A 26,859-nucleotide genomic window follows, 5' to 3' on the forward strand; every position below is an offset into this window, starting at 1 on the left:
AATTTTTTTTAAATTTAAGTCTAGTAAAAAAAAACTAATTTTTTTTTATTAATATAACTTTAATATCAAGTAAAAAAGATTGTAACAAACTCACATATTATTCAATAAACTATAAAATAATTTAAAATATACCAATTTAAAAGATATTACAATTTTAACTTGTTATACAACATACAATAGGAACTAATTATTTTGTAATTTAAACTGACATCAAAAATCTTGGATAAAACTTAGATTAGATATTAAATCTACTGTTAAATATATACTTTTTACTTCTAATTATTGTTTTTAAAAATAAAAAAATAAAATGAAGATAAAACTCAATCTTAATTTTTAAAATATAAACAAATATAAAATCTCATTATTATACTATTAAACCCATAATAAAAAAAAAACTGTAGAAGGTAAGCCATGAAGGCTGACCTCCAAGGCTGAGTAGATAGTGGTCTCAGCATTTCGAGCGGAGATCCCAGGTTCGAATCCCCATCAGGTAAGGCATCTTTTCATACACTACTAAGTTCCATTACGCTAATGACCATAGTTGTTGATGTCTGCTTTTTCATAACAAAAGAAATAATAATAAATTAAAATAATTTAAATTTTGTATAATTAAGTAACTTAACTTTACTTTCTTTATCAGCTATAATATACATTCAATTGATTCTTTTATGATCCAAAGATACATATCCTGGATTTAATTATAGATATTAACATAATTTTCTATATTAAGATCAGCACTCTAAAAAAATGATATCCAGAGTATGGCACTTTAATGTCATGTCCTAAATCCTAAATTCATAATAAGTTTTATCTTATGGCTGTTTACATTTTTTACTTAAGAATACATCTATGTAAGTCAGTTACTTTAAACAATAAAAACATTAAGCTTAATATTTTACATCAGTTTTTATTTATTATGCAGTTTCTTCAAACAACAATCAACTTACAAAATAATATTAATTTATAATCATCACACCATCCAATTTAATAACACATGTTCTTAATCTACCGTAACAGAAATAAATGAAAATTCTAAACTAAAACGTAACTTTCTAATTATTCTGATAGAAGAGAAAGTTGAAACCATACATAAAGTGATGTCTCAAAGACAACTGCTTTAGAATTAAGATTTTTGAAAGAACCCAAAGGCTGTAATCTGACAAACAGGTTATGCAATGCAGTTATCCAAAATGTTATCTGACTTTAGCAACTAGTGAAATAAAAGATTGTCTGTCACAAGGAAGCATGGAATTGGTTAGTTAGTAACCATATGCCAAGTAATTGTATCCTATTTTTTTATAATTTCAAACACACATTTTTTAATAAGGCAGATGAAACAATACATGAAAAAATATGAGTGCCTGTCAGAAATAAGACCTGAGACCAATTAATGTAGGTGCTCTAGAAGTACACGTGTAACCACTGTAATCAATGCATAAAACATAGATGACTCAGGTGTTTCGGAAAAAAATGGCAGAAAGGCAAAATTTCTTCCACCCAAATTGATTTAGACATTATTACATAAATAATAATACTAAGTTGGATTATTCATAATAAAATGTTTAACAAAATCATATGTATAAATATACCACTTTGCCACTATGACAAACAGACCAAATGCATAAAAAGAAAATAAAATTATATTTTTTTATTCACATTGGAAAAAAATGCTAATCTTCAATTGCAGTCATACTATTTTTTTATGAGAGAAAATTTTGTAGTAAATCAAAAATACCAACCTAACCAAGAATCATAATCTGAACCTATAGGATATATGAACCAAAAAGATAAGCAATGACAGATTTTATAATAAGTATTTTTAGACAGCCAAGTCTATTTTTATAACCTGTAATATTGACAATTCATTGATAATCAATTGATAAATATTGTCAGTTTGTAACTCAGTTCAACAAAAGCATCATACATCAATTACGAAAAATTTTCTTTCCCACAAAATTTCAATTGATTTTGTTTCCATGTACTGTCTTAGATATAGAATATCACAAATTATAATTTTCATTTTTTATTATTTTTTTTTTTTTGGTTGTAATCCTGTTTACCTTTATCACAATATTAAATAATCTGCATATTCTTCCAAAACAGAAGTGAATCACTGTATGGTTGACATTCAGAAGTAATAACTCAGTTGTGTTCATATCTATTTTTGTCATTGCTCATCCAATAGGTACTGGAAAATAGGAATAAGCAGGCCTATACACATAAAAAATGTGATAATGTAAAATTTAAAAAACAAGTTCTACGTAGAATCTCATACGTATATGAATTAATAGATTATTAACATTACTGTTACACATTGTACAGTACTTGCTTGGTACACAAAAGAATAACAATAAACCTACCACTTTTAAATTCTACAACATGGAAGCAGATATAGTAAATTATCATACTATTTATGACAAAAGCAATACTGCTCAAACTACAGTGGAAATAGCTGAAACCAGTAGAGTATGGCAATTGAAATCCAAGTTTAATTAAGCAAACCCAGTCTTATATTAAATTCATCAATTTGTTTACTTTCTTGTGGGCTTCATTATGATGGATTAATCTGCCAGCAACAATTTTTTTATCTATTATTTTTATATCCGATAAATAACTGAAAAGGATTTGAAATTAAATTTATGAAAATGTTAAACCTATTTTACATTTGGTAACTTTTATCAAATTTTTATTCATAATAAATAGAAAGAATTTCTTGTATAATAATGTTAAACATTTTACTATTAATGTTACAATGTAAGAGAACTTTAGCGTGTAAATCTGATTAATTTTAGAGCCAACAATGAAAATATTGTATGAAAACAATACTTTGTTTTGTGTTTTGTCCACTTATCAGTGCAGTTGGTTACACTACACTTATAAAGTGAGTTTAATAAAGATTTCTTATTATAAATTATCTTTTTAAATTAATTTTTGCAACATTTTAATGAAATAAGAGTGTTGAGCAAATTAATTTAATAAACTATAGTCCATTGTGTAGGTTGAACACAATCTTTTTGTTGATCACCACAAAAACGATTAAATGTTGTTTTCTTCTTAAACCCAAGAATCTCTCGTTCTTCTTGTATACGAAAGGAAAATGTTGACTCAAATGATCCAATAAAAAATCTTGCATGTGAACATATTATTTGATCAACAATTGCTACACCACCATCTTTGATTTTTCTCTTCTCAGAAGGTGTAGGAATGTAATGAAAAACTTTAAATCCAACTAAGTAACTCTTAAGTTCTACATACTCTTCTTCAGGGGCATCTGTGGCAACAAAAACTGTATCCAAGTCTAATTCAACTAATTTATTTTTAATTTGTTTCACAGCTCCTTTTATGCTGGGAGTATCTCTTGGTCGTCCCCACAAAAAGTCCCTTCTTCTTAAATGAACAGCTAGGTATGGACCTCCAACTGCTTTACGACCCGGTTTTTCTAATCGCCAGTCATCTGGCATTTCTGTTTTATCTATTGAATCTGTTGAGTTTAAATATTTTTCTCTAAACTCTGCAGAAATTTTCACTAAGTATGGGGCAAAACGCATACTACGTCTACACTGCCAGTACAATGCATCTCCAAAATTGTTATGTAAAGCTACTTCTGCATGATGAATTAGAATTGATCTTGATTTATAATTTTTTACTATTTCTGCTAATAAATTTGATTCTCCATGAAATGAAACGCATTCAATCTCTTTGGCAGTAACATTGTTATATCCCAATACTTTAATTTTAAAAATATTTTCATATTTTTTGTAATTAATGGAAGTTTCTTTATGGCATGGTTCAATAGACCAACCATCTTTCCATTCTGATACCTGTTCAAAATTAGTTGAAATATGTTGCAAAACAAATACAAAATCGATGGGTTCTGAATTTACTTCATGAACAAAATCAATATACTCTACAACAGGAACAAATGATTGTAGACTAGCAATATGGAAGAAATGTTCCCATGAAACATGATTTTGAGGTCCAGTTTCTGATTCAAGTGAACGCCAATGAAATAAATTATACCAAGGCGGTAATACCAAATGCCAATCACCTTCTTTACTCAGTTTTTTCATAAATGTGGCCATTCTAATGTAAACATCTCTTTTTAAATTGAAACCTTCTGGCTCATTAACATCATACAGTACATACCTTGGCAAAATTGATCTTTTAGGACATTCATTATTACTGCTGCAAAATCCATCGTCTAACGTCTTAGTGCACAAAGCAGCATGTAAATAAAATAAAACTAATGGAATGAATGTAACCATGATAAAAAATCATATTTTTAAGTTAAAACTCCTCAAATATAATAACTATTTTTTGCTTAACCACTATGACTGATTTGTAGAACAAAGTAGTTTGTGAACGAAAACTTCAATTGACTACTGATACTCGTAGCTACTCATAAAATTTTAAGGTTATGAAACAAACTTACTAGTAAAACTTTAAGGTTATAAAAGAAAATATTATTTTCTTCGACATAAAGGAAACAATCTTCAAAACAACGCAAAAAATACAGTATTCATATTCGTTGCAATAAAAACATAAAAGATTAAATTAAAACTTCTCCTTTAGTGTAATCATTTTATTTTACTAAGAATAATCGATAATTATCGAATACCTCTTCGATAACTCGTATTTAAATCATCGAATAAAATATTTCTCCTTGAAATCAGATCACTTAAAGTATCATATCTATACAATAGACAGGAGTACTTGCAGTAAAAGGATTTTTATTTCATTATTTGCATTAACTTTCTATACTACGTAGAATGCTTAAACCAAAGCTGGTTAGGGCCAGCTGATATTTTGCAAACAGATTTCGTTGGCTGTACGTGGACGGAGGATTTGATCGAACCGGAGAGGGAAAAAGATAAGTTGGCCGCGGCTCAAGTTCTCTGTGCAGGCGGTGAATGTGATGACATCAAAGTAATCTTGGACTGTATTTGGCTCTTCAATCAATTTGGCGTTTGCTGTCAATCCTGTGAGTAATTCCATCCAAGCTCGGTAAATCCTCTTCAATATTCACTGCATTTTTCTATTTGTTTACTATTGTATTTGTTTATCATGGAGTGAAATTACGCGAAACTTTAGCGTTAATTGAATTATTGTAGAATCTGAAATACAATGAGTACAAAAGTAAAGTGAAGAGAAATAAAGCGTAAGTGTATTATTAGACCAAGATTCGAATGAAGTTAAGAAGAAAATAAGTCATTATTAACTTCATTTCGTCGTTAAAAACAAAGAGAATTTAAAATATGATCTGAGTTTGACGGAGTATGTAAATTTTCCGGTTTGCTTTTACCTCGTGAATTATTATCATTATATTTAAAATATGATCTGAGTTTGACGGAGTATATAAATTTTCCGGTTTGCTTTTACCTCGTGGATTATTATCGCCAACTCACTATAAGATTGTTTTCATCACACACACCTAAAGAAAGGTAACTTTGAATGACTGCAAAACTACAACAAACAAAAGTAAATATGTTCCCTTTTTAAGACCTATTAGGACAATGAGATATGTTTCTCTGTTTAATGGAACAACTTTCATGTTTTACAAACTAATTGTAACACTACACATCAGCCTCCTTGGAAAATTGAATTTGTTTCATTAAAAATATCCTCCACAGTATTTTTTAAATTGTACTTACAAAACATACGAATAATAATATTACACCTAGTTTGAAATGGAATTTTAATTTTTTTCAACACATCTTCAGTTTATAGTAAAATATTTATTGAGTTCAGCATACTATATTACATCATCACCAAGTGATATTTTTCCTTTATTATAGGTCTCATAACATGCTTAAATTATTCATTGATATCATTTTCCTTCAGTTAAGATTTTCTTTTCGACAATTTTAAAATTTGGCAAGTAGATTTAACTTCATAACAACCACTATCTTGATAAACTGCCTCATAAATTTTTCATTTTTGACTTGCTCATCATTTAATTTTTTTGAGTTCCTTTTGTACCAAAACTTATTGTAGTTATCTTTTGTGATTTGCAATACATAACAGTGGAAATTGACAGTGTCCAATACTGTAAAATTATGTTTGGATAAATATGTTTTTTGTATAGTTTCTCTTTAAATACAAAAAAAAAAAATGAATATAGTTTTTTATATGAGTTAATACATATGTTTTTACAATACTTACATTCTATGGGTTAAAAATCAAAGTTCAAAAATAATGAAAAAATATAATAAAATTAAGATAAATACAAAAATTCACAGTACCTTATCCCTAGCATACAGTTAATTTAAGTTACTATAACCTATATTGATTTTGCCACAATACAGAGTCTTTCAATTGAAAGATATTCAGCAATCTTATTTTTAATTGCTTCGAACATCACACTGGGTTTTCTGCTTAATTAAATTATGGTAAGATTGCAGACCATTGTTTTTGTTTCCTTGCAGCCAAATTTCTGGTTTCCTTTGCCATTTATGTGCTCATTGAAACTTCTGGAAGGTATGTAAATATTTTTACTTATAATTCTCCTCAAAACATTATGCAAAAAAGTCTGTGCTATAATAATATTTCTTTTTCAAGCAACAGCAACAGTAGTTTACTTAGAATTCTCAGATAACATTATGCTGAAAATATTTTCTATAATTCACTGAACTTCACTCCCAAAAAAAAATATTGAATTTCTTCTTTTTTTTATGAACCCTTTTTTTTCTAGCAGGCAAGTCTTTAAATTTTGATGGAGAGCATAACTATAATCACCCACAAAGTGGAATAAAGTTCACTCTTCTATTTGGAAGGGCTTTTTTGATTGGCAGTTCATTAATTTCCAATGTTTTTCCACAAAACTGAATTTTGGCACTCCTATCTGAAATTCTGCCTTAGCAAATTACCAAATAGATAATAATAAGGTTTACGTGCATTCCTAACAAAAAATACTGAGTAAAAAATGTTCAATAAAATATTCAGTGCTGCTGTTTGTTGGCACTGGCAATGGACAATAACAACCATCCACAGTCCCAATGCAGTGTGGAAATTGGCATTAATCTTCAATTGTGAGCAATTTTTTTATGATTCTTCTTCAATTGAAGGCATTTGTGAAGAACCAAGTTAGAATCATGTGGTAAATCTTGGTTGTAATAAATAACTGTAGTTTAAATACAATATAATTTTTATGACAGAAATTTTTTACCCTGTTCTTTTATATCACCAATATCTTAATAGTAATACATTTTTATACATCAAGTGGTATCAAATTAAAAAATTGCAGAGCAACTTTATAGTTATAATTACTGTTTCAGGAAATTTCTACTTTGCATAAGGAAAGGCAAGCAAACAAATGAATATGGTGATAGTCTATCCAGTAATGAGGTTAAAGTACTTAGAATACCTTTACCAACAAAGCTTGCTCAAATAAAGAAGTTGCTTTTCTGATTCCCTTCATCCATAAAAACATGAGCATAGCAATCAAGAGCAGACAAGGCTTATAATACAGTGATAGAGGCAACAATGAGTAGGAATCAGTGAGACACAAGTACTGTTTATCCCCATAGATAGTGCTTGTGTCAGCATTTGATTGGAAATATAATTTTTTGCACTGATGTGGGCCACTTTGAAAGTACAAGCAGTGCTTTAAATTTCCATTATTTTTTAGCATTACCAGAGTTCCAAATAATCCCAACAGGGAGCCTTATTCTTTAAGATTTTGGGGTTTGGCGTCCCCATGGCCCTAGCCCATGCAGCTTTTCTTCTCACTACACACAGAGTTATACACATCATACACTACACAAATTACAACATATACCCTTATACAACTACACAACAACATTTACACTGTTTCTTCTTTCACTTACACTTGGTGGTGTTGTGACGCCTTATGAAACGCAACCATAACCAAAGGTGGGAACTATCGTGCTGATGGGTGGATGGCTCTATGTTGTGAGTCTTGAACAATGCCCTCTGGGCACCTGGACAAACCCAGTTGTATTTAGTTCTAGCTCCAGTACACGTGCACTCTGTTGGAGTGGTCCATTATATCGTCATTACTCCTGAGGCCAAAATTTCAAGTCCACAAATAAATTCTATAATGGTTGAAGGTCCATGTCAAAAACCACCCAAAATAGTCTAGTGAAAAGGCCTTACTCAGCATTGTCTGACAAGGACAACAGTCTTGAACAAAGTGTTAATTTAAAAGGTGTCAAATCAATTGTGCAATACAAGAACATAAGATTTGTAGTTCTTAGAGATAATCAGGAGGTGGCTCTCTTCATAAGGTCTCGCCTTTCCTGATTAAAAAAGTTGTTACGGGTTCAAGTGGTTCCCCGAACAATATCAAGAAGTTACGAGACGGATTGATTTCTGATCAAAATATATAATGACAAGCAGAGTCGATCTCTCTTACACCTTACTGATATGGGTAGTGTAAACATAAGTCCGGTGTACTACAAAACCCTGAATACCAGCCAGGAAGTAATTTTTTGCTGTGACCTTCTGGAGATGGACATAACTCAAATAGCTAGCTGATAAGCTATGTCTCCAGGAAGTTGTGGAGGTGAAGCGAATAACAAAACAGCAGAGCAGTGTTGAAGAACCTTTCATATTAACATTTAATCTTCTGGTACCACCAGAGAAAACTTCTGGTTATCCCTTTCGGTTCTTGTACGAACTTTTATCCCCAACTGACGACAATATCTCCAATCCCAAGGACATGGCCATACTGCAACATCTTGTCCAAAAACTATAATTTGCACCTGATGTGCCAAAGAAGGTCACAACAACACTAACTGCCAGAAGGAAGAAAAATGTGCTAACTGTGGGGGAACACATTCAGGTCAATCTCAAGATTGCCCAGCTTTTAAAGAAGAGAAAGCAATCCTAAAAATCTGTACTGAGCAAAAGCTTTCTTTCCCAGTCACCTGAAGAGAATATAAAAAGACTCTTAGCTCTCGCAATCTGGTTAAAACGGATTTCTCCTTCGCTGCTGCTACATCAAGTAAAACCCCTGTAAATGCAGGTATCCAACAGTATCCTGCAATGAACTGATAAAACATGTTCAGATGTTATCTGATCAGGTTGCTTCCTATTTCAGAGCTAACAAAGATGAATAAGAGGTCGGTAGTTGCAGCTAGTGGGATCCCTGTCAATGTTCCTGCCCTCGATGTTTTACCTGTACAGCCAACAATAAATACAGTTGGCGGTAAGCCATTTTGTGTAAGCTCCCTGTTACGTGAGGGCTACATAACCACCCCTTCTGGGATGTTATTTGTGACTTACCATTTTTCAAAATCTCCATCTCAATCACCTCATATACTGGAGGATATGGTTGAGGAACAGCCCAACCCCACAGCATTGGAGTTTTTTAAAATCAAAAATACAAAGAAAAAAACCAGATCACCTATATTTAACTAACTTTTTATATATTTGCCTGCAATTGTGTATCCAAACTACCTTTACTTATGAACATTATTTCATGGAAGGTTAGATGTCTTCGATCCCGCATTGAAGATGTTAAGAGTATTTGCACATGAACCATTAATAATATGCTTCCAAGAAACATACATTTTACAACAAGGTGACGCCTTTGTTTTACAACAAAGGCGGTAACACTTAAAGGCTATTTCTCTGAGAGACACCAGAGAAAGTAGTTGAGTAGTTATTTTCATACAGAATGAAATGTCAGCTACAAGGATACCACTAGCTACCGTCATTCCTGCTGTTGCTGTAAAAATCTCTGTCCCATTCAAATTGCGTATCTGCAATTTATATCTCACCGAACTCTAAGTTCAATCCTCTAGATATATCAAATCTCCTGATACAGATTCTGTCACTATCGTTAATAGTAGGAGACTTCAATGCCCACCTTATTTCCTACAGCTCATCTTTCTTCTCCTCTCAAGAAAATATGATAAACGGAATGAAACAGATAAACAGACTTGGACCTTTTCTACTAAATGATGGGTCATACACATTCATGTTCTCTGGTACATTGTCCAACATCAACCTGTCCTTATGCTCACATCGTTCACTCCCTCATCTTAATTGGTCTGTTTGTGACAACTTTCACGGCAGTGACCACAAGCCAATTATTATTGCTTTTGCTGTCAACCATGAAGTGAACAAAAGGCCACAGAGCTGGATTGTTGAAAAGGCAGATTGGAACGGTTACCATAAAAGCCTTCCCATCACAGTATGATGATGGTGCAGATGCCCTTGATGAACTTACCTCTTTTATGTCCCGGACACTTGAGAATGCTGATACATATATCCCACAAACATCGAGAAACCCTAGATATCCTTCCGTTCCTTGGTGGAATGATGACTGCCAAAATACTATTAGCAAACGACGGCAGGCACAGCGCAAATTTAACCACAGCTTACAAATGAAATCTATATTTGTACTGTAAGGCTAGAGTGGTATGTCATCAGGTATTTCTGGACATTAAGAGGATGTCATGGATGAAATATGTCGACACTATCTATCGCCCTACCACCATGTCTACTGTGTGGAAAAAGATGCATGCAGTTTTCGGATCATGGAAACAATCTATTCTCGTACTCATTCATGAAGGAGAACTCCTTTTATCACCTTCTGCAGTGGCAAGTAATTTGGCAGACTGTTACCATTTGCTGTTTCTCACTTTATCTTACAGTTATGAATTTCAGGAGTACAAGATACAGATGAAAGTATTATCGTTAAAGTTGGGGGATTCAGTCGGGGAATTAAATGCTCCATTTGCATTCAGTGAGTTATCACACACACTAAAAAAATTCACATGACACCTCTCCTGGACCTGACAACATTCGTCTCAGTATGCTATCACACCTTCCTAATTCAGGGCTACAACACCTATTGAATATTTATAATGGTTTATTTTCCGCACAAGTCTTCTCACCTGTCTGGTCAGAAGCCATTATCATACCAGTACTTAAACCTGGTAAAGACAAAGCATCCACCTCGAACTACTGCCCTTTCTCCTTGACAAGTGTTTTATGCAAAGTAATGAGAGAATGGTGATCCATTCATATGGTACTTAGAGAGAAATGGCCTTTTATCTCCAGAACAGTGTGGTTTCCGCCAAGTATGATCTTCCATTGACCATTTAGTGTCATTGGAAGCAACTATTCAAAATGCTTTCCTACTCCGCCAGCGCCTTGTCACTATCTTCTTCCATATCAGGAAGTTGTACGACATGGTGACAACGTGGTATTCTAAACACCCTCAGAGAATGGTGAATTAGGGCAATATGCTAACTTTTATTAGGAGTTTCTTAAATGACTGAACTTTACGTGTTCATCTTGGGATTGTTTATCGGGTAGCGTCACCTTGGAGAATGGAGTACTTAAGGAAGTGTATTAAGTGCCACCTTATTTGCTATAGCCATCAACAGTATTACCAAATGTGTGCAGCCACCTGTTTCATACTCTTTATTTGTTGATGATTTTGCTATATATATTACGTCCCTTTCAACATCCACAGCACAGAGACTACTACAGAACTCTATATCTTGTCTTGAAGCTTGGAGTTACTGGCTTCACCTTTTAATCTGAGAAAATAAAATTTGTAGTCTTTTCTCACCTGCAGGACCCTCATATTCAGCAAGTCTTTCTCAATGGAGAGCTAATTGCTGTCTCTCCTGATAAAAAGTTTTAGGTTTATTTTTTGATAGGCGCCTTACGTGGTTCAAACATCAAAAATTAAAAACAAAATGTTCCAAACTTTTAGATATGCAATTCCTTAGCAACACATGGCTCGTATGTAATATTTTTATTATTCTTAAGTTTGTTCCTGTTTAGATTATGGATGCGTCGCCTACCTTCAGCACATCACACCGTGCTTAAAATGCTGCATGCTGTACATCATGCTTTTCTTCGTCTTGCTACAGATGCGTTTAGATCAAGCCCTGTCGTAAACATACTTGTTGACTGCGATGAGCCATCACTTTGGGAAAGACGGGATCAGCTTTTATCGTCTTATATTGCCCGTATCAAAGCACATCCGAATCACGCAAATTTTAATGCAGTCCTTATTTACGTAGGTATGAAGACCATCCACGTTATACAGCACCTACGGGTATTCGTACCCAGCGATTACTAAACCTTATAAATAATGACACACCTTTTTTCCGTATCCCTGTTCAAATCCTTCGTGGAGAATCAACCTTATAAATGTTATTTTTGACCTTACCGTATATAATAAACAATCAACACCATCTACCGTCTTTCAGCAAATGTTTCACCACATTTTCTCCAAGATAAACCCAGACGCAGTAGTACACACAGGTGGATCGAAAAGAATGATACCGTTGGATGTATATTTGCTGTTAATGAACGAACCTATATGTTTGGCCTACCTAGTACTACAAGTGTCTTTTCTGCTGAACTATATGCTATCAATAAGGCTTTGAGTATTATCAACCCAAAGTATCGTCATATCCTTATTTGTAGCGACTCATATAGTGTACTCCAAGCTTTAGAAGATTTGTATTCTATACATCCTATCTCGTCCTAGATATTTATAACGCAACAGTGAATTAAAAAATTGCAACACAAGTTTCTGCTGGATCTCTAGCCACATGAGAATTCCAGGAAATGAATATGCAGATTCCGCTGCTAAAGACGCATGTAGTCAACCGTCCTTCACTACTCGTCTTACAACATATGATTTTACTAATAGTGTAAAACTCGCTCTTTGGAAAAAGTGGGAAGGTGACTAGACTGCTACAATGGATAATAAACTCCACCACATCAAAGATACTATTTTGCCACGAAAGTCCTCGTGTAGAAAAATTCGTTGAGAGGAAGTGGACTTGTGCCAATTGCTGTTGGGACATACCAGTCACTCACGAGTATCTCATGTTAGCAGAAAACGTGCCGTTATGGGTAAAATGCAACTACCGCTTTATCGTTCCCGGGCAATGATGACATTTTAGACCAGATGTTTCTATTTTTGTGTCGTTTTGGTTCTATGCACAAAATTTGATATTGTGTACTGGGAAGAGTTTTTAATGTGGTTGTTTTTCTTTTTATGATTTTTGTGTTGATTTTTTTATTCTGTTTACCGTGAACAGGCTCTTTACACCCCTCTTGGACTTTTAATAAATTTTATGTTTATGTGAATTTTACGAGTATATTGTTTTTATTTTTGTTTCTTTTAAATAAATTTATCAGATTGTTACGATATTACAGATTCCCCCGTTACCATTTTTAGTATTAAAGTTAGTTTTAATTTTTTTAGTGATATTTTATCTGTGTTATTAGTTTTATTTCTTTAATATTTTAGTTTTAATCCCGCCTTAGTTTTATTCGATATAATAAACTTTTTTTATGTTTGTTCCAGGCGATGATAACGTGAAAGCGTTTTTCGTTTTTCGCCCACAAAAATAAAAAGAGTTCCAAAAACGCCATAAAAAGTAAAAGTTCAGAGCTATATTCTTCCCACTTTCTCAGCATAACAACTCAGTCTCGTGCTATGACCAGCCTAATTCATTTCTGACCGGTATTCAGGAAGAAAAAATTATGATACATCAACTACACCTATGCAACCTCAACCACTGCATGCTGAGCCCGATGTCCTACTACATAGATCAATCAGCTTGTTACTCCATTCAACACTGTCAAACAATACCACTGACATAATTAAAAAAATATTGATAAACCTGACATAAATGTTCTGATAGAATTATTCTAATTTATAAAAAACAAACTAAATTTTCTTTTTACATTGATATACCGAATTAAATCGGTCTTGCTGTAATGCTCCTTACTTTTGAAGAGCGGCATCATCCACCAGCGCCTTTTCTTTGTTTTTCTTTCTTTTTTTGCCTTTCTTCTTCATTGAGAATGATGATTGCTGCGCTGGAAGTTATCTCTAATCTTTGTCACTCATTGTTTGAGACTGCAGGTAATCAACAATAAAAAAACGAACCCTACTCTCTAGTATAAACTGAAAAATCTCATCACAACATATTCTCCAGACAGAGAACTACTACATCCAATTTTTACTGAATGTCAACAAATCAATTGGCCCCAAGGGGTTATTTGAATGTGTACTCCGAACGCCAATCCTTTAGTAGACATTTGATCGAATGAGATTGGTTCCGTAAGTTAGTTCGCATAGTATGCGGGTCTTTAATGTAACCTCAGACGTAAATCTTACTTTATACTCATTTCAGGAAAGTCTGTTGAAGTTAGGCTGGGTCTGATTTAAATAAGATAGAATCTTAACACAAGTATCAATAATATTCATCTCATACTGCAAATAAATTAATTTTCTACAGTTCATTCGTTAAAGTATTCTTTCGTATTTTCTCAACTAAGTTAAGAAACAACTGTTCTTAAAATTGATATTTACAGCTCTACAGTCCTAATTAATAAAGAAAATAAAGTATTTTTTGATTGCATGAAAACTAAATTAACATGAAAAATTCCGAATACAAATCTTAAATTCACTCAGATGAATCCATGTTTCCATTTGTTGTTTACTGAATCTGGTATTAGCGCTAGCAGTACGACGTGCAACAAAAGTGCTGTGCGTTGGTTCGTCGAGTTGTTTGTTTATAAGAATGTATGAACAGTAGTGGAATAAGAAATATATTGATTATTTTAAAATGACTTCTACTAACTCAGATCTAGACAGAAAAAGAAAGGCAGATATATTTGATATCGATCCTATAAGTGATAGTGAAGATGATAATTTCGGTAAGTTATATTTCTAGGTTATGTTGTGGTGCTAGTATAAATAACCTAAAAATGCTATCTAATTGGTTTTTTTTCTGTTTGAAATTTTACTATCTTCTTTCTTTCTTCCCTTAATTTTTTATACTACCTTTTAATAATTCTTAATCTATTAATCTCTTTATTCTTTTAATTCTATTAGCTATGATACATATTTATTGTATTGTATACATATTTATTGTACCTTTTGTTTACGCTGTATTTTAGTCATAAGAGAGTTAATAAGATTTACTCCTTGAAAACTTTAGATTAGAATTGGAATTCATTACAGGCTTTGTAATTAATGTGGTTACTTAAATCATTAGAACTTTAATTGTATTCCTGTTTTATTTGATATATAATGCCCCTACAGTCAGCAATTTGAATTATCAGTAAGTCAACAGTTTCTTATTATATTATTTGTTATTATATAAAAGAAAGAGTCAGTGAAAAACTTAAAATTACATAACTGGAGTTTTAAAGACAAATATTTAATAAATTTGTTAAAAAGTTTATTGTAATTGCACACCATTATTGAACTTAAATTGTTCTTGTGAGACAGGAACAATATTAACATGCATCAGATCCATATCAGTATATTTTAATATCATTTAATTTTAAACCCTTATAAATAACTATGCTAATCTACTAAACACTTACTTAAAAATGTTCTACAAAATGTACAGCAAGAAACACCTACTTAAAACACCCTCAAAAAAAAGAAATATGATATAAACATTATCTCATTTATACAACAATGAACTATTATTTTTAATCAAATGTAGAAATAAACAAACATAAAGTGATAGATAGCACCTCAGAAAATGCTCAAAATACTTTCATCAAACATATCTCAGTTCATGATGCGAATAAAATATAGTTATTGATGTGTAACCTGTTATGTATATAAAATTTTTATCTTTAACAATATTTTTTCCAACAGATTCATATAATATTATCAATTAAAGTTATTTTTACAGGTTCCACTTTAGTATTTGCTATGAATGATGTATTTATGTGTGAATACCTGTGTGTTCTCCAGACATAGGTTAACCCACTCTTAAACAGTGTTTTTAATTATACCATAACTTTTAACATACCACAACCTTTGAAGCCTTTTAAAAATTCAGTTGTTTTGTTTCTTTTTTTCAGTTCCAAAGATAGGAAAAATTCAGACACATCGATTATGCCCATATTTAGATACCATAAATAGACAAGTGCTAGATTTTGATTTTGAAAAACTCTGCTCCATATCACTCTCAAGAATAAATGTTTATGCTTGTTTAGTCTGTGGAAAATATTTTCAAGGTAAGAAAAGTATGCTCTTGTAAGACTATAGTTTGGAGCGGCTTAGTCCACTCTCCAACTAGTTAATGAAAAGTTGATTAGTGTTTGACCAAATATTTGTTGAATAATTAGATCACCCAAATTTACCCATGGAATTATTGCATCCTTATGATTCATGAATATCACTAACTATTTCCTGAAGACTAAATAAAATTTTCATCATATAATATCACTTGAATTTGATTTAATGTAGAAAGAGTAGGAATTTCTTGTGCCTTTGAACAGTAGCACAAAGATATGAACTGTCGAGAACGTAAATGAAATAAAACTGGCCTCAGAACAGTATATTTCATTTAATTTAGACATAAAAAATACCTAAAGATTTATCTTAAAGAAAGCTATTTTTAAAATATTAAAAATTATTAGTATCTTACTTTAGAATTAAATGGAAAATATTCTTTCAAAACTTATTATGATAGATAAAGTAATGGTATGGAACTCATTATGCTAGTTAGGATTTGTGTCACCTACAGCTCAATTCTAGAATGTCATATGAATCATTCAATTATTAGTATTCATCATTATTATATGGAAATTATTATATGGAAGACACAAACATTTGTGTCTTCCATAACACATGTTCTTCGTGTTAGTGAAAAATTATTTATATTTGTATGTCATTGCAAATTGTATCAGAGAATACATGTTTCTTCATTTATTTTTATATTATATCAAAAGTAATAAACATTTATAGTATATTTATTGATTAATTAATTTGCTATTATATGTTCTTTAGTTTTTAATCAATTGGATACTAGACGTATGTTTACTTCATTTTTTATGTAGAAAATAATTATGAAATGAAAATATTTGTCAGATTGTTAGTGATCAACTAATTTTTCATTTTTCTGTGCTTTTTGAGTAAAATTGTAGGTAACTGTTTACAGAATTTATTTTTTGGAAAATTGTGAGGGTATTTTTTTATTCAGTGTTATATTAAAATGTTCTGTTTGCAAGTATCTATAATCTATGTGTTTCATTTCAGGAAGAGGTATGAATACCCATGCTTACACACATAGTGTTGCTGAAAGCCATCATGTATTTTTGAATCTACTTACCTTAAAATTTTACTGTTTACCTGATAATTATGAGATTGTTGGTGGGTACCATAATTTTCTATTCAGTCTGTTATTTTTCTGTTGATAGTTTATTGTATTGTCAGTAGTTTTTTATATTTTATAAAGAAGTTTTAGATATTATATAACCACAGAATTATTTTCTATGTATGGTAATCTTACAGAGTATATGATTGTTTTGAAATTTGTCTACGTTATTAATTATGATTCCAGTGATATATTTAATTTTACTAAATTAATGTATTACTAAGAATCTTCACAATACAGATAAGAAGAAGTTTTTTATAAGTGCCCACAACTCCTCAACCTATTGATTTTATTTATTTTGTTATATATACGTATCTTAAAAGTGGCTACAGTGATGAGAAATTTATTCACTCTGGTGACAAAAACGTAGTTGTCACACCATCTTTTGTATACAATCATTAGCCCTTGTATTGCTAGCAAATACGCGGTTAGAATTTTTAAAATTGGTCATACCTTTCCAAAAATATAAATAAATTTCAGAATAAGAGAATGACTGGATAACTGGATCATCGAGAGCATATCTTTTATGCAAACATTAGCCCTTATTCAGCTAGCAAATATTTTTAAAACTGGTCGTACCAATCTGGAGATATAAAAAAATTTTGTAAAAATAACGGATAACTGATTGATCCGGCGTACATCTTTTTTATGCAAATATTAGCACTCAACATGGTAAAAAGTAAGCTATTTAAATTTTTAAAATTGGTTATACCGTCTCGTTATATAACTGAATTTCGGAATAAGCTAAAATATATAAAGTCTTAATTTTAAAATGCTTCCTGCAATATTACTAAATTAAAAAAAAAAAAAAATAGGTCCCTAGTCATAAAAAAATTAAGGAAGGTTACTATTTTGTAATGTATTAGTTGCATTCAAGTGTGTCTCCATTATGCTTATAATTAAAAAGTGAAAAAAAAAACAATGATTTCATGTGTAGTTTGTTCTAAACATAATGGCTAACCAGTTTTAAAATTACAAAATACTTTTTTCTCACATCCAGAATATTCTTATAACTGGGATATAACCTACTCACATTACTCCAGTTATGAGAAATTTTACTGTATACATTAAAATACATAAGTTTAATAAAACTTTTGTTCATTCTAATCAGTTTTACAAAATGAGAATATGCACACACCTTGTTCTGTGTACTGAAATTTTTTCTACTCCATAACAACTCCTTGCAGCATTTCATGTGGAGGTACATGTGCTTTGAAGTTACAAGGATGCCAAAGTTTACGCATTAGTTCTCCAAATCTCTGAACTAGTAAGAAGCTGCTATCTCCTGGAGGCCATTTAAATCCAGAACCACCATAAGTATTACTTCAAAGAATGAGTGAGAATGATATATATGAGTGTAAATGAAGTGTAGTCTTGTACAGTGTCAGATCGACCGTTCCTGAGATGTGTGGTTAATTGAAACCCATCCAGTAAAGAACACCGGTATCCACGTTCTAGTATTCAAATCCGTATAAAATTAACTGCCTTTACTAGGATTTGAACCTTAGAACTCTCAACTTTGAAATCAGCTGATTTGTGATGATGAGTTTAACCACTAGACCAACCTGCTGGGTTGTTTACAGTAGACCTTACTTTCTCCTTTTTAGCCTCCGGGAATCACCGTTCAGATGTTACTTCAGAGGAAGAATGAAGATGATATATACGAGTGTAAATGAAATAAATGTAGTCTTGTACAGTCTCAGTCTGACCATTTCTGGGATGTGTGGTTAATTGAAACTCAACCACCAAAGAACATCAGTATCCACGATCTTGTATTCAAATTCATATAAAAATAACTTATTTCACTAGGACTTGAATGCTGGAACTGTCGACTTCCAAATCAGCTGATTTAAGAACACGTGTTCACCACTAGACCAACTCAGTGGGTTTGTTCACAGTAGACTTGCCCTCCGAAAGCCAAACTGGCTATCCGCCAGACTGCCACTCTCCCCAATCTTTTTATCTAAATTAGCCAGCAACAGCTGCTCGAAAAGCTTACCCCCCATGTTTACGCCAATGCGTAAAGTAGGTTTTAATGCAATAATGTTTTTATTATTATTTTTTGCTGCTGTGGTCGCAATGTTTCATAAAAGTAATTTCTATTTAACCAAACTAGTCTTAACTGTTTTTGTTATCTTTAATTTCAATGTTGTCAAAGTTCCTAGAAGTCTAATTTTCTTTGTTAGTGATGATGTCATTTCTTCAACTTGTTCGTATTCAGAAATTATTTTATCAGTCTTACGTAATTCTTTAATGGTCTGTTTGCTTGTAAATTATTTTTGTTTGGTCTTCGTTCCCGAATTCACACGTTTTCTCTAATCATTCTCACACTAACACTTTCACACACACACACACACACACACTCTTCTGTCCATTGCCTAGTTCGCTTCCCCTACTTCTCACCATGCCACATTTTGTCAATCCAGTTCAGATTTTCTTGATGTGTGGATGCACAGGCTGGTCCTCTGGCCCAGAAGACCAGCCTGTTGTTTTTATGTGTTACACAATCAGTATTGGACTTATACTTATTTCGATCTTACAGAAGTCAGTTACTGAAAATAAGTCATGTTTTCTTCCTTGTTTTAGTGTGGCAATACTCGGTCGCCATATTCTCTTGTTGTACTCCTCAGTGTTTCGTGATTTCACAGATTTCTATGATTGTTTTGCCTCCTTTCTTTGTTAAGTTAATGTTTAAATTCAGTAGATAACGTCTAATGTTGAAAGTGGTCAGTTACTACAAACCAGCCAAATTTATAGATGCAGGATCTTTCCAAACTGGTTATTACAACTTTGTGAAGCTCCGTATTGTTCAATTTCTAGTTACAAAGTGTGTATTTTCTGATACACCACTGTAGATTACGCCAAGGATAAACTGTATGTATATATGTGTACTTTAATTCACAAGTTCATTTTTTTACAAAAAATAATGTGTGATTAAGGCAAATTGAAATTATTTATTATATTAAACAGTTATGTTATTAGTAAAATTAGTGAAATACTTAATTAATTGTACATTATGAATTTGAATTTCAAGATTGGCTTAAAAAACCATTTCTTCATTCAAGTATAGTCATGAAAGTTGGCTTAGATAAAGGTTGTGTTATCATTTTTCATGTGTAGCATATTTTATGTGCTATTAATGCTAACTATTGTTATTATAAAATCGACTTGTAATTAAATAGTACCTCAGAATTATAAAAAAATATGTATGACACAAACATTCATGGATATGAATGTGTTGGTTGATAATATCTTATATACATTTTAGTGACTTCCAGGAATGTTTTCTATTGTATTTCATTGACTCATGTAACTGCACAAATTTTTTGATTTCATTTGGAATATAACAATTTTAATGAGACAGTTTATTTATCTTTTATTTTACATAATTTTAATGTGTTAGATTATTGCTGTTGTTAATCATTTTAATCAATGTTAAATATTGCTTTGCTCAATCAAGTATTATATTATTTTTTAAAAATTAGAAGTCATTAACGTGAGAATGGCTAAGAAACTTAAATATTTTCAAGAAAGCTTGCTTACTAAATGAAATCTATTTATACGATTACTTATTACAATTTGATTATATTGTAATTAACTCTTTTTTATACTGGAATATTATCGTGGCCTTTTTTTCTACAACAAACTAGTAATGCAAGTTTTAATTATTTAATGATAATTATGATGATGTTCATAAATCAGAAAAGGCCAGTGCCAATGATAAGAATTATTGTAGTTTATTTTTCTAAGTTACTGACATTTGTTCATTGCTAATTTTTTATTATTACAGAATATGTCAGTAATGCAACAGTTTTCCAGTTACACTATGTTTATAAGTATATGATTGTAAAAAAGGTGATTTATGTTTTTTTTGTTTTCAGGCTTTGTTAAATTGTAGATTTTTCTCATTATTAGCTTATATGCAATTTATTATTTTTTTTTTTCTAATTAAAGTCCAATTTCTTTTGATAAATACGAGCTATGTGTCATTTTATTTTTGTTAATTTTACCCAACACCCCACATTTATAAGGCATACTGGCCAATAAGCTGAGGGATCCTCTACATGTCTTCCCGGTTTCCTGAACAGAATTAATCACCCCACCTTCCATTCCACCGGGAAATACTCAGTATGGATTAAGCTGCTCATGCAGTCTGTCACCAGCTTGGGTGCTGCCCCCACGAGCACTTTGACTATCTCAACCAGCACGTCTGCGCTCAGGCTCACAACCCAGAAAGTCAACCACCCTCTGCAACAGCCCGCTGGCCTACACCAGAAGAGATCTACTGAACTTCCTAGTAACAATGCGATACACATCCTCCTCATGGACCTCTATCCACCATGTTTTTTACACAGCTTAAGATGATTTACTGAAATAGAAGCATGTTGAGGAGCTTGAATCTAAATCTTCTTTGTACACGAACTAGTGATTTTCATTCAAAATTAGCTTATCAGATAGTTATGATACTGCACTGAGTAGATTGGTTTTAAAGCCTAACATACAGTACAAGAGAAGTTGCAATGATGTCCATCTTCAGCAATGGGCATTATTCCGCTGCTGCTTGCCACTGTCAAAAATGCCCAAGTGACTTAAATTCATCATTTTCTATATGGCTACCCTATATAATAAGTTTTTATTGCTTTAAATTAGGTGAATGTATTCTGTAGTCCACTTCATAATTTGTATCTTTCCAGAAGCATAATAAAAGGTATAATCTTTAGGAACAGTAAAATATTTACAGCAGTTTTAAAACTGTTTTAGTGTTTAAGTTTTTTTGGGACTTAAACCAAAAACTTTTTCAACTAAGTTTCTACTGAAAACAGAAACAGATTTTTGTGAAAATTTTTAGATTTTATTTATTTAATTCTGTTCTAAAAGTAATTTGTTATCCTGAGCCAAAAAAAAGATTTTATTGAAAAATAGGTCATTCGAAGAATATATAATTATGTTGAAGTGAAGTTAAGATGAAGATAAACTGTAAATTTTATTTAAATCATTCAGCAGGTTTTTTCTACCCTATTTGCTACTGACAGATGTATAAACAAAAATTCATGTGCCAGAAGTAACTAAATATTTAGTTGTATGTTCATTTTACTATATATCTTTATTCAGTAAAATTTTTTGTCACACTTTATTTAGTATAATTTGCTTTTGGAAATTTGATGAGTTGAATTGTTCTTGTATTCTTTGACAATTTTAGAATTCATCTAATCACCCCCTACCAAGATATCTCTACATAATTGTTGCATATTGAAGTTAAACATTATCTTACAATAGAAGGAATGGAACCGATCAGTACAAAAAAGTTTTTTTTATTATTGGTAATAATAATTTTTATATGGAATTATCCTGCCTGTAAATAAAAGTAAGTAATTATTGATAACATAAATAAAAACTTACAGAATCAGATGTAAAATGTTAAAAAAAGTGTTCCATATTATTTTTCAATTCATCAAAATGCATCATAAAACGCATGTAAAAAGGAAAGTTTTTAAAATGACTCATTAAAAGAATGTTCTCCTACTAAGTAATAAAGTATTCTTTTATAACTTCATTCGAGTAATATTCCTTTCTTGATTTTTCAGATTCATCATTAGATGATATAAAATATGTTCTAAACCCAACTTTTACATCAGATCACATTCGTCATTTAGATTCAAGTAACAAATTGTCACGTGCTATTGATGGCACGTTATATCTTCCAGGAATTGTTGGTCTTAATAATATTAAAGCTAATGACTATTGTAATGTTGTATTACAGGTAATGATTTAAAAATGTATATAATAGCATAAATTTTATATAATTTGTATATGTGTTTATTTATTGTTATATATTTATTTATTTATTTGTTGTATATTTTTTATGTATTTATTTAAGAAATAAAGTTATCAGTAGAGTTAGTGAAGTTGATGAGATTGAAACTTAAAATAGATTTCTTGAGGAACTGTGGTTTCTACCAAACCATATATGTTCCAGTTTTATGAAAATTTCAGATTGTATGTGTAAAAGTTAAATTGGATTATGTGTAATCCAATGTTTTTATTACTTTTAATGATTTGTTAACTTTTAGTGATTTGTTAAATAAATCAGAAAAGTTATTAATTAATGTTGTTAACAAGCACATTATTGACAGTTTGGTATATGTAGGTGACGCACAGAATCAAGTAATAGATAGTGAATTATTTTTAATTTCATGCATTTTATAATGTCATTGTACAATTCGTGCCTCACATTTACTTTCTCAGCTAATTTCTTGTACTGTATGGAGTCGGTTACTTAAAAAAAAGGTTTTCAGATGTTTTCAGGTTAAATTGTAATTTATTTATTATATTTAATATTATTTTTTAGTTATTCTTGAAGATTGTACTATAATTTACATTCTAATCATTTTATAATTATTTAAACATTATTTATAACTATTGATGAAAGTTCATTTTTAAGTTTATATAAGTTAGGTTAGTAGTTTAACATTTATTCATTTAATATTTTAATAAGACTGGGAGAGAACTATATCTTCTTAAATAATTGGCTTCAAAAAGAATAAAAAGCAGCTATGGGTTTTAAAAAACCATTTGCATAGAAAAGAAGTATATGATTGAACATAATTTTTTGTTATTTGTTTCTATTGTTTTCAAATAATATTTAAAATTTTGTTTATAGGCTCTGTCACATGTTACACCACTTAGAGATTTTTTCTTACGTGAAATAAATTATGCACGAGTTAAACGGCCTCCAGGAGATAGCAGCTTCTTATTAGTTCAGAGATTTGGAGAACTAATGCGTAAACTTTGGAATCCTCGTAATTTCAAAGCACACGTATCTCCACATGAAATGCTGCAGGCAGTTGTGTTATGGAGTAGAAAAAAATTTCAGTTCACAGAACAAGGTATGTGTATATTCTCATTTTTTTTAAACTGATTAGAATGAACAAAAGTTTTATTAAAATTATGTATTTTAATGTATATAGTAAAACTTCTCTCATAACTGGAGTAACGTGAGTAGGATATATTCCAGTTATAAGAATCTTCTGGATGTGAGAAAAAAAGTATTTTGTAATTTTAAAATTGGTTAGCCATTACATTTGCTCATGAAAAAATCTTTCTTTAAACAAGTCATGACATTTTTTCTTATTTCTATAATATGCTAATCGAGCATCTGTTTTCGATTAAGAACATGATTTTTTTTAATTATAAGCGTAATGGAAACATATTTGAATGCAATACGTTAAAAAATAATAACCCTCCTTAATTTTTTTATGAGTTGGTACCTTTTTTTTTTTTAATTTGGTGAAATTGCAGGAAGCACTTTAAAATTAAGACTTACATATTTTAGCACTTGTACATCCTTTATTAATTGTTTTAATTTATGTTTGAATTCAACTGCGTTGCTTTGTTGCTAAGTAATATTATTACTCCTTTCATAAAGCAAACTGTCATTGCACATTTTTCAGCATCTGACCACCCAAAACTAGCACAAAATATTTTATACACCTAGGTTGCTAGAATCCTTTTGCCTTCTATATAATACATTCTGAAACAAAGCTACATCCTTTTGTTGATAATGAAACCAGATGTACACAGCATTCCAAACATTTTCCTGTAACTAGCAGTTGAAGTTTCAAAATCTAAATTTCTTGCGATGGTCTGAAATAATTCACCTTTTTTTTACTTTCTTGGTATCCATCCAGTTTTTTGGACTCGTGACTTTTCCTCCTTTTTTATATCAGAGTTTTTTTTTAAGATATGAAAACAGTACGCTAACAGTAGTAAAGACAGTTATGTATACAACTGAAAAATTACTTACTGCAATCAACAGCTCTTTTAAACCAAGTAGACCTTTATCATTCATCTTAGTACAGTTTATTATGAGTAGACATAAAAACGATATAAACACCCTCTCAGGTTTCAGGTTTTTACTATATAGTCTTATATCAACATGATGTAATAATCAAAAAAGATTGATATCTAATTGCATGTATGCAACATTAATAAGTTATCATGTTTACATAATATAGCGCATTACCTTGTGCATTATATATTAATATATTATATATAATATATATATATATATATATATATATATATATTATGTATAAATTATAAAATATTTTTATAATTTTTTGATAAAAATAATAAAGCCCACCAGTAGATCTGAATTAAGTGAATTAATTAATATCTTCTACAGGTTTACATTTTTAATATCTAAATCACAAAATGGGAAAAAATAGATTTTAATTAATGTTATTTTTCTAACTTTTGATCTCTCTCTCTTTCAGGTTATGAGAAAATCCAGTAATGAAATGTTCAGATAAAAGGGGTTTATTGTATCTTCTTAACATCAGTATTTGTGTAATCCTTCAATTTTTTATTGTTACAGGTGATCCTATTGATTTTTTATCATGGTTTCTTAATGCATTACATATAGCATTAAATGGAACTAAGAAGCCCGATTCATCAATTATTTATAAAACATTTCTTGGAGCAATGAAGATACACAGTAGGAAGATTCCTCCTGTTGAGTTAGAAGACGGGCAAAGAGCAGCATTGCAGTTAACTGATGAATATGCGGAAAAAACTACCTCATCACCATTTCTTTATTTAACATGTGATCTTCCACCACCACCATTATTTAAGGATGAAATTATGGAAAATATTATCCCACAGGTAATTAATAGTATATGTAATATACTGAAAACCAGCTTTAATTGGTAAACCGATCTTCATAAAAAGTAGCAAAGTAAAAAACTCATTGGTATTGAAGTAGTCCATACATAATTTTAAAACAGGCTATTCATAGCGATGTCTTTTAAGCAAGAAGAATTACTGAAAATAAAGAGCAGTCCACTATGAAACTTCATTTAAAATAGCATTTTCTGGAGCTTAATAATATTAATCTGTTTAGTTTAGCAATCTAATATTTGTGTGATACTATCATTTGACAATATGTTAAAACATATTTTTAACTTTTATCTTATTCCTTTTGATAATTTATCTTTTAATGGAAATTGAAATAGAATAAGCCAGTTATACTTTTACCTGAAAATTGGTTTTATAATCCTTAGTCATAATTTTCATAATTCTTGTAACCCAAATTAAAATTAATTTATGTTTTTTTCCTACAGTATGTTAAGTTTGAATGAAAGCTATATATAAGTATTGCATACATTTGTTTTTAGTGGTATGTGTGTATCTGTGTAAATATATATATATGTTAAACTGGATTGTGAAAAATGTTTAGAGATAAAAGACACAGTGCTAATTAAAATCTTTATAAATGGTAAATGTTATGTATTTTTTTCTACTCTAAAAAAAACCTCTGCTCTGGGAATTACATTTATTTCCTTAAAATTTTGCTGCTTGGTTAATTCAGTTATTTATTGAAAAATAGACTTTTGTCCTTAAATTTTATTATGTTAAGAATTTTAAACTGAATATTATAGATTATAATGCTGCTGGACATCCGAGATTGATGTGTATACGATGGTTTCCTTGTAGCCTGTTAGGTAAATAGAGATTAGATATATCTACACTTATATATATAACAACACTAGTGTTGTTATTAGAAATATTTGCCAACAGAATTATAATTTTGATGATAAATTTTACACTCAAGAAAATACTTTACCAATGGGCTTTCCATTGTTAGCCATCATATCTGAGAATTTTTTGAGCATTGTTTATAGCATTATTGATATTCATGATATTTTACTTTGGACTAGGTATG

At 30.7% G+C, this 26,859-nt stretch overlaps 2 protein-coding genes across 2 annotated transcripts in view; one reads left to right on the forward strand and one right to left on the reverse strand.

Moving 5' to 3' along the window:
• Positions 1–2,657: 2,657 nt before the first annotated feature.
• On the reverse strand, positions 2,658–4,422 carry O-fut2 (O-fucosyltransferase 2). Its single transcript, XM_075361264.1, has one exon. It carries the CDS (start codon positions 4,263–4,265, stop codon positions 2,973–2,975), a length of 1,293 nt encoding a protein of 430 aa, XP_075217379.1. The 5' UTR covers positions 4,266–4,422; the 3' UTR covers positions 2,658–2,972.
• A 388-nt stretch (positions 4,423–4,810) lies between these two features.
• Positions 4,811–26,859, forward strand: part of Usp39 (ubiquitin specific protease 39) — a 44,319-nt gene continuing 22,270 nt past the window's right edge. Inside the window, exons 1-7 of the mRNA XM_075361263.1 lie at positions 4,811–4,981; positions 13,310–14,670; positions 15,838–15,993; positions 17,018–17,131; positions 22,721–22,896; positions 23,797–24,022; positions 25,513–25,799. Of these exons, the coding sequence (XP_075217378.1) occupies positions 14,580–14,670; positions 15,838–15,993; positions 17,018–17,131; positions 22,721–22,896; positions 23,797–24,022; positions 25,513–25,799 (1,050 nt within the window). The 5' untranslated portion in view covers positions 4,811–4,981; positions 13,310–14,579. The remainder of the gene's footprint in view (positions 4,982–13,309; positions 14,671–15,837; positions 15,994–17,017; positions 17,132–22,720; positions 22,897–23,796; positions 24,023–25,512; positions 25,800–26,859) is intronic.

Source organism: Lycorma delicatula, chromosome 3 (genome assembly GCF_047948215.1).
Source record: "Lycorma delicatula isolate Av1 chromosome 3, ASM4794821v1, whole genome shotgun sequence".
Taxonomy (NCBI): Eukaryota; Metazoa; Arthropoda; class Insecta; order Hemiptera; family Fulgoridae; genus Lycorma; species Lycorma delicatula.

Bases quoted from the DNA above. Each gene is read 5' to 3' on its own strand.
- O-fut2 (XM_075361264.1), bottom strand. From the start codon at position 4,265: ATGGTTACATTCATTCCATTAGTTTTATTTTATTTACATGCTGCTTTG.